This window comes from Pteronotus mesoamericanus, unplaced genomic scaffold, assembly GCF_021234165.1.
Source record: "Pteronotus mesoamericanus isolate MK-2021 breed Mesoamerican mustached bat unplaced genomic scaffold, CSHL_Meso_final contig_74, whole genome shotgun sequence".
Classification (NCBI taxonomy): domain Eukaryota; kingdom Metazoa; phylum Chordata; class Mammalia; order Chiroptera; family Mormoopidae; genus Pteronotus; species Pteronotus mesoamericanus.
In genome coordinates, this window is record NW_026555247.1 from 8455001 (window position 1) to 8464408 (window position 9408).

A 9408-nucleotide genomic window follows, 5' to 3' on the forward strand; every position below is an offset into this window, starting at 1 on the left:
GAAAACATAATTAGTAACTGTGAATATGTAATCATGCATAATTAGTAAACATTTTCCTTGCTCAATAAAATTTATTTTAGGGATAGTGAGCCACTATACACTCAGTTACTATCTACCAACTTTTAGATGTATTGTTCCTATTCTTAAAACTGGAAATAAAGCTATAATCAAAATGTCATTTCATTCAACAATTTATCGAACACCATTACCCATCAGATTTTGCTATCTACCAAGTAATCTATGCAACATATCATGAATAAATAGAAAAGACAAATACATAAGGCTCATAAATCTTAGGTACTATGTACAGATAACCTGAATAATAGTATAAAGTTCAAAGTGAGACAGACCATCACTCAGTCCCTTAATTAAGAAATTAAGCATCTATATAATTAAACTTTCCATTTCTTATTAATGCATGATTTAACTTTCAGCTTTTTTCTTACACCGAATCCATAGCATCCAGCTTTAAGATATTTTGCACTTTTAAGAAAATCTTTTACCGGTAAAACAAACAGAATGCCAGGAACTGAGAACCTCATTTGAAAAAGATTAACTTTTTTTTCAACTGCTAATTCCAACAGTAAAGATATTGCTAAAGGAAGGATTAATGTTAAAGGAATTCTGTGTCTACGAAACCTGACCTCAAAGGAATTAATTACAGAAAACATATTAGGTACCAGTTCAAGTAAATCTTCAATTTAAAATGTCAGTTGCAAAATATAAATCTCTTTGATAAGTTTTAAGTCATAGTGTAAAAGTTGCAATCTGGACTCTAAATCAATTACAAAGAAAATACTCTATGCATGGTTTTATGTAAAGGTCCTTAACATACATTTTACATTCTTTCACTCATCTATAGTGTGTAACAATTTCATGTAATATTGTCAGATTTTCTAATATGTATTTTTTAAAAAGTATTGCAAGTTTACTTCAAATCTATGTATATTCCCTGTCTGATTGATATACTGTATTACTTCCTAGAGCATTCTTTTAAGGAGGATCATTCAGAAGACCTTTTAAACTCACATGAAGGGGCAAGTTCCACCAAAAGCCATCGGAGCCTTGTGTGTGTGTGTGCGTGTGTGTGTGTGTGTGTGTGTGTGTATAAAATATAAATAAATGTGTTTTATTTATAAAAATATGTCAAATATATAAAGTACAAAGTACATATGTATTATGTGGAAACATACATACTAATATATAATATTAAAGTCAGAACAATGTATGAGGAGCTTTTTAAATTAACATTTGTTGACAGATGCTTATCAATATTTGTGCAAAATGTCAGTGACACTTACTGGAAGGCATTGTTTTTAGCACAAACTATAATCTGTTCCCAGTTGCTTTACTTGTCCCTTGTGTAATCTTCCATAAGTCAGTTGGTATCCATCCTGCATAACCATAACTGCCCCCCACTCTTTCCTTAATCTATGAAATGGGTAGAATGAATGCAAAAGTGTTTAAGAACTTCACATGGAAAAGCCTGTACTAAGTATATAAATATAGCAAATGTATTTTGCTATTATGAGTAATAAATCATGTTTTCAATGTTTTTGTCACCGTCTTAACATTTTTTCTTTTATAAAATTTTAGTCATTAGTTCTCTGTTTATAATTTCTGACATACATGCATAAGTACTTTTCTATTTTGTGATGAACTATATTGACAAAGGAATAATTTTTAAATGCACAGTGTATATCATAATATACTACAGTAATCCAGTTCAGTTGAATTTTTACAGCTTAATTGCAACATGTAGAGAAACATTGAAAGCATAGAGTTTGTCATCTTTACTTTCTGAGGCTTTTATAACCAGCCTAAAGGTCCTTTTGATCCACTGAAATAATAAAAAAGAGGAAAGTTCTTCATTACAAAAGTTGTGAAAAGAAGATAGAGACCTTAACACTAGAATGATATTTGCAAGTAACAATAGGTACTTTTGAAGTTATTTATAAAAACCGATGCATCATCTCAAGAAAATAGATTGTAACATAATAGAAAAAGCAGATGGTGTTCATTTGAGAATTCTAAAGAATTTAAGGGTATAGGTAAGTGATCTACAAACAAAAATTGAGCATGTACCATTAAAAGATACCATGAAGGAAAAAAGCAGTTGATAGAAATTGAATTCATCTTTTAAGTGTTGCTAATATTATGCATTTGTAGAACATATTGGCATGGACCAAAAGTCGCTGTAATCAGAACTACAAAATTTGTAGATAAAGAGGGAATAATCACATTTCCACAAAATTTTTCATATATGTATCAAAATTTTTTATATGTATCTAGACAATGATACCTATATAGAAACAAAGTTTTACATATTACACACAAGTTAATTTATACACTTAGAACATATAATTTGTTTTATATCTCAAAATTTTATACTTAAGTTTTTGTAAAAATGAGCAAAAATAAATTTCTTTGATTGGCATAGTTTAATATAATTATTAAAATGCAGGAATATCTGTTTAACACTACAGTATACAAAAACCAAAATATTGGTCATTAAAAGCTGAAGATAATTAAAAGTAAACTTTAATAACAAGTGGTAAATACAGTTAATAAAGAGGATAAAAATCAAATATTGAAGTTAGAAGCTATACATAGCAAAGAAAAACTGTAACCATTTGAACACCAGCTATTTAGGAGTTAATTTTTTAAATTATGTTAGACACCTCTCTGCTGTGATATAGTGGTGGCAGAAACAATAGATGAATAAAATTCCTCTTGATTAAAAGAAGCAATAATCTGTATCATGTCTGTCTTGCGTCTTATTTTCAAAGAACTCATTTGACCTCAATTTCTGAGACTTTTTTTCTTTAGACGTCTATGAAAATACAGTAAAGTTTCTTGTAAAGCTGTGGTTTCAGAGAAAGGAGGATGCTCATGCTGCAGACTTTCTATGTTATACTTGAGGGAGATACATTGTACGCTAGAGGCATGGTATAAAAATTTAAGAATTTTAGGTGTAGGGATTTTTCTCACGTTTGAAAATTGTTCAGAGTTAAATAGAATAAACTATTTGCCATCATGCAGGTCGTACTATGTGGAATAACACTTTTCAAAAAATTGGAACACCAGAAATTCACTTATCTGTGTGAATTTAACGTATCTTTGGTGATTCAGAAGGTATTTCATGTATTTCTGGTACCTTTGAACTAATACGAACCTTCATTACCATTATAATTAAGACATGCAGACATATCAAGTTGTAGAGACTTCTGATGAGACAAGGCCATTTCAACTTAGTGTAGTTATTAACTACAGATATTCCATTCTTATCTCCCTACAGAGCCAGTGTTACTATTTTCAATGTTGATACCTTCATTCCCATAAAGATAAAAATCTCCAAATTTAAAGGTAATTCCATTTCTTTGAATATAAGTTTTTCAAACCACTATTTTCTCCTAGTTTTATTTGTAGGACTATGTCAGGTCCTCCCAGTGTTCATAGTCACAACTCCCTGTTTGGTAATTTTCAAAGAAATTCATCAGGTTGATCAAAATATAGATGGAGAAGTGAGTGGATACTGATATAAAACAGACTGAGAGTGACCATTCTTAGTCTCAGCTTTGACACCACGTGGACACATGCCACTGATGTTACTGACTCTCAACATTGGAGCTCTGATAAGCTCAATGCACAATCGGTGGGAGTCAATGTTCTCTTAAAGGAAAAGCTCTACCTAACAGTTTCTGTCAGAATTTTTCATCTTTTTAAATACAGTCCTTTGGACCTTATTCATAGATTGTCCCCTCTTTTACAAAAAAGGTGTTCTTATTTCCTTTGGCCAATGTGTTTCCAAACTCACATTTGTTCTTCTTGACTGTTTTTATCAGGCCAGGGCAAACCATAGAAACTTCAGATATTTGCAAAATATATCAGTTTCTATTTTACATCACTTTTCCTATAATTTTCACACTTTACATTATGTGAACAGTTCTTAAGGAATGTATATAGTATTATTTGTTGAGGGTATTTAAATACCTCCTCTTTATTTATGCTCCATAAATAAAGATAATTTTTGTGTTGCTCTTTTATTGTCTCCATATCCTGCCCTTGTCTAAGGCATCGCTTTTTCTTTTTCTTTTCATGGGAACTGACCCCTCCCACTATCATTCAAAGTGAGGAAGGTGAAACCTAAAGTGTTTTCCCCAATCTTCTTCCACCTATTTCTTTATTGTTTATTAAAATTGTAACATAAAAATGTCACTCTGAAGAAAAGCCTTGGGTTCATCATTCCCAGCTCCCCTTCCCTGGGAAGAGAATACATTACCTTTTAATCATGTTGGCCGTGCTTTTCCTTAAGGCAATAAAAAAAAAGTCTCAACAGAGGATGCCAGTTATAACATGTATAAAAAATGGAATTAAAAATGTTTGATGACACAGAATCAGTTCCATAGGGACCCCACCCTACCCCCATATTTCCCAAGTTTTTATTTTCTTCTTGCCTTCCTCTAGTCTCTCTTCTTAATTTTGTCTTGCATGATTCTTCCTCCCAAACACATCTTTAGGATTTCAAACAGGCCCCCTATCTGAATTTTCCATTTCTCCCCCTTCTTTCTCACTAGCATGCTTCTGCACTGATTTTCTAATGACTCTGTACTCTGTCTACAAATATTCATTGAGTTAGAAGTCACAATCTGCCTTCTCCTCTGATGTATTTAACTACATAGGAATCAAGTTCTGTGTGATTATGTCCTTTTTCTTATTGACTAAATATATGGACTGGCTTTCAATTCACTGCATAGTTTTCCAAATGGATTTATTTTGCTGGTACAGAAGCATGCCTATCATCAATCTTATCTTTCTTCTTTAATGATTTTTACCTGTCTTTCAATTGGCCATTTTCCCCAATCACATTTCTAAATCTCCATTTCACGCGTTGGATGTTAAACCCTACACTTTTCATGGTTTAACATTAAGTCATGCCCTATTATGTGGAATGCTGCCTTCTGGGTATTTCCTAGAAACTCTACCTATCTCCCTTCTGTTGAATGTAGTAAGTATCCTTGTCTTTTGTCCTATTTATTAGAGACTGAATGTTATGTCAGCTATTAATGCATACTACTTGCAATTTGAAAATGAAAATTCTGGTAGAAGCTCCTATAGGAAGTAACATGTTGGTCTAAGGGGTTCAAATTTCTCTCACCCTCTGTTTATTCTTAAGAAACATTTTCAGTAACCCGTTCTGCATGAACACCATTAAAGTTTTACTTTTTCCAAAAGCCTTCCTTGACTTTCCCCCCCTTGTTTCTGCTTTCTACCCTCACCTGGCTCCCCACCCTCAGCTGCCATGAGCCTAATGTACCCACTGAGATTGTGTGCGTTCATTGGGGTGCTGTGGTCAGCTTCCAAGGTGGCTCCCAAAGATCCTGCCTTCTGTCATTCATGCTGTTGTGTCACCCCAATCCCTGCGTGTGGACTGCACACAGTGAACTGCTTCGAACAAACGGAATATGGCAAAAGCAATGGGATGCTCTTTCTGGATTTAGATAGCAAAAGTTCCTCTCTTTCTCTGGCTTTTCCTGCTTGCTCACTCTAAGAGAAACCACCTGCCCTTTTGTGAGCTGTTGTGTGCAGAGGCTCACATAAAAAGGAAATGGGGGAGGCCTCTGACCAACAGTCAGCAAGAAACTGGGGTTCTCAGTACAACAGGCCACAAGAAAATAACCCCCCCGCCAACAACCACGTGAATGAGCTTGAAAATGGCTCCTTCTCCAATGGAGCCTTCAGATGAGATGCCCCAGCCCCGGCTGACATTCTCATCACAATCATGAGAAACCTACACCCAGAAGACCCAGCTAAACTGCTCCCATAATCCTGACCCACAAAGTCTGTGAGATAACAAACGTTTGTCATTTACATCACTTAGTTTTGGGGTAATTTGTTACATATCAATAGATAACTAGCCTACATGCTATTAGAAATTTGGTTTATATATCAGGCTCTTTTCATTAGCCTGTATAAGGAGTGATAGTGTTCCAAGGAAAAAGTCAGCTGTTTCCCCAGGACCTAGCATAATACCTGGACCATAATATTGGCTAAAAAATATTGATTACATAATAGATCTAATGAGCACTTTTCAATTCTCTAAAACTTTTTTAATCACCACTGCCAATGAGTTGGTGTATCAACTGAGTTTTGCCTGAGTCTGTTCAGGCTTCTACAACAGAATGCCAGAGACGGGGCAACTTACAAAGAACCAAAATTTTTCTCCCAGTTCTTGAGGCTGGAAGGTCAAGATCAACATGCTGGCAGATTCGATGTCTGGTGAGGGCCTCCTTCATAGTTTATATGGTCATCTCCTTGCTGTATCCTTACATGGCAAAAAGGGAAGAATACTTCTCTGGGGCCTCTTTATAAGGGCACTAGTCCCATTCATGAGAGATCTACCATTATGGCATAATAACCTCCTGAAAGCCCTTCCTCCAAATATCATCACATTGGGCATTAGGATTTAACACACAAATCTTGAGAGGACAGAAGCATTCAGTCTATAGCAGGTTTGTTGGTAATTGATTTAGGTAATCAGAAAAGAAATCTACTGAAAGGGTAACAAGGAGCTCCCAGAATCGAGAAAGGGCAGAGAAGAATGTTCAGAGAAGGCACAAGCACCAAGAGTGGCTAAAGTCTGTGAAAGCTCAGTCAAACTCCTACCCCAGGAACATTAATCAGGACACCATGTGGCAGGATACTTGGGCACTGCTAGACTTTGGATTCCACTGCTGCCCCTGTGCATGATCTCTGGTCATTCTGGAGTTGCACATCCTTCCCTAAGGCCGGAAGTTCTGAGTGGAGCCATCAATTGACTGAGCTGAAGTAATATGCCTGCGCCTCTGGCCAGGGTACAGAGGCAAGGACTGCCTGCCCACCTTTTGGTCATTGAGGTGAGTTCATACTTCCCTCCCAAATCACCCAAGTGGTATTTCCCAAAGGGGAAAGGAATCAAATGCTGGGGAGCCAAAAGTGATGAATGGTCATGCTGTCAAGCAGTAAATGAATTCTTTCTAAATCCAGTAGGAAACCCACCCGTTAGAGGAGCAGCTCTTTCCTCAGAAAGAACCTTAGTATTTTCTTTTAGGTAATTTTGTTTTTCTTTTTTTGAAACTTTCTCACCTAATGGATTCCTTTTTTAGTACAAACTCTTTAGAATAATAGTCCATACATAAATATTAACCACTACTCCTTTCTTGCCACCCACGTGCCATCTATTATAGTCCATTTTCTACTCAGGTGTGTAAAGAAGTAAAAGAGCATGTTTATATGTTTTCTTTTCTCAGGTATGAAAAGGCCTAGATTAACATTTTTAATCCAAAGAAAGAAACTTATGAAGCACCCGGTGCTGGGCCTGGTACCCACTGTAAAGTCGATGAATGGCAGTTTCCTTTCCACCACACATGTTTTCCACATGTAATTTGATTTTTTCCCCCCATAAAGTTTCATAATGGTGCCCCTTACCATGGAAATAATTATTATAAATATTAATCTTCTCTGCTTTTACCTATATTTGTTAATTATTTATTTTCAGCTCCAACAAAAACCCACTAAACCTAATTCTCATAATCTAGATTTTTTTTTTTTTTTAATATTATCATTTGCAAGTTTGCTTGGCCTTCCTTCCTCCTTGTTTCCAAATTTCTTCCACCTTCTGGTGGAGCTGGAACATCGCACTAATGACCCCCTTTGCTTGTTTTCCTGGATTTTTCTTGAACTCCTTTCTCTACTCCCATGTTTGCTTGTATTCAAAGGTCTTGATCTTTCCAGTTGCTGGCTTTCTCTATGTGTCTTTTCCTCTTCACAGTCTCCTTCTTTTGGCCTTCATTTTTTATACCCAATTACTTTAAAGGTTCTTCCTCAGCTGGTTCGGTGTGGACCTGGTACCTCTTTGATGAAGTGGTAGCTGAGGAGGCTCTGGGGCTTGCCATGACCAGCAAAAAGCCCAGAGAAGGAGCCATGACTCAGAAAAATGATCATATTAACTTAGAGGTGGTGGGGCGGGGTGGATCAGTGGTGCAGTTTAAGATTAAGAGGCATACACCACTTAGTAAACTAATGAAAGCCTATTGTGAACAACAGGGTTTGTCAATGAGGCAGATCAGATTCCGATTTGACAGGCAGCCAATCAATGAAACAGACACGCCTGCAGAGTTGGAAATGGAGGATGAAGATACAATCGATGTGTTCCAGCAGCGGACAGAAGGTATGTACTAAAAAAGGAATCTGCTACTTTCCTCCAGAACTCTGTTCCTCCAGACCAAGAAGGAATTCTCAATTAGAAAACTGCCATTTGGTTCCACCACATCTTGACTACTCCAGTATGGTTTTCGCTATACTTTCATTTTCCCTTCCCCGTTCCTTTATTGTACTGATATACGTGCATAAGCATTTGCATTTGTTTTAACTAAATGGCCAATGGTATGTTTTGATCAGCATCAAATAGAGGTAGGATGGGAAAAAATACTGGTTCTGTGACTATACCCCCTTTCTCAATTAGTGGCATGCTCATTCAGCTCTTACCTTTCCGTATTCCAGTGTTAAAGTGTTCTGCTGTTTAACAAAAAAAGAACAACAAAAAAACCCTTACATACTTTGTTTGATTGGAGAACCTTAATGTTTTTCATTTATCATGGTAAAAACAAGGAAAATTTTATATCTTTTTTGTACATAACTGTTACATGTAGGGTAATCTGTCTTTAAGTAGGGATAAATTACTCTAAAAGAAATGAATCCCAGATAGTTTTCCTTCAAGTCAAGTGCCTTGTTGTTTAAAATGAAAAAATAAAAATAAAATAAGAGGTTTTTTTCTGCATCTTCTCCCATATTCAACTTCATATTCACATCTCTATCTTAGTTGAAGAACTCTCTAAGAATATTTCTGTCTCTTTTTCTGCCTATTTCCCTTCATGTCAACTATCAATTTTAACCATGCATCATTAATTCAACTTACATTTATTACATATTTATTCTCTGACTAGAACTGCATCAGGTGCTAAGGAGACCAAAAAATAATAACTGGAATTCTGCCTTCAGGAGCTCAAGATCCGGGAAAGATAGAAAACTTCTAAAACAAACAAACAAACAACAACAACAAAAACACATAAGCGTGATCCTAAGAAGATAATCAAAATGCTTGGGAGCACAACTAATGGAGGGGTGGATTCTGCCTGAGAAGATTGAAGCAGGCCTTACAGAAAAGATGGTGTTCAACCTAGGTCCTGCTGGATGGACAGGGTTTTGTTAGACAGAAATTGGAGAAGCTATTTCAGGCACATGGCTGAGTAAAACCATGCGTTTGTGAGTTTTTCAGAAGGGGACAAATGGAGTCTGAAATCCAGCCCGTGCTCAGCTTGTTCTCTGATGCGGGGCTGTCTCCGCCCAGAGGAAGGAACACAACAGCAT

At 36.0% G+C, this 9408-nt stretch overlaps 1 protein-coding gene across 2 annotated transcripts; it reads left to right on the plus strand.

The window, feature by feature from the left end:
• Positions 1–7932: 7932 nt before the first annotated feature.
• Positions 7933–8220, plus strand: LOC129078866 (small ubiquitin-related modifier 2-like). Of its 2 annotated transcripts, XM_054583839.1 has the most exons (2): positions 7933–8086; positions 8156–8220. In XM_054583839.1, the coding sequence occupies exons 1-2, from the start codon at positions 7933–7935 to the stop codon at positions 8218–8220; spliced, it is 219 nt and encodes a 72-aa protein (XP_054439814.1). The 2 variants fall into 2 exon arrangements, with proteins under 2 accessions (XP_054439814.1, XP_054439813.1); XM_054583838.1 differs by having other exon boundaries at positions 7933–8220.
• Positions 8221–9408: the final 1188 nt, after the last annotated feature.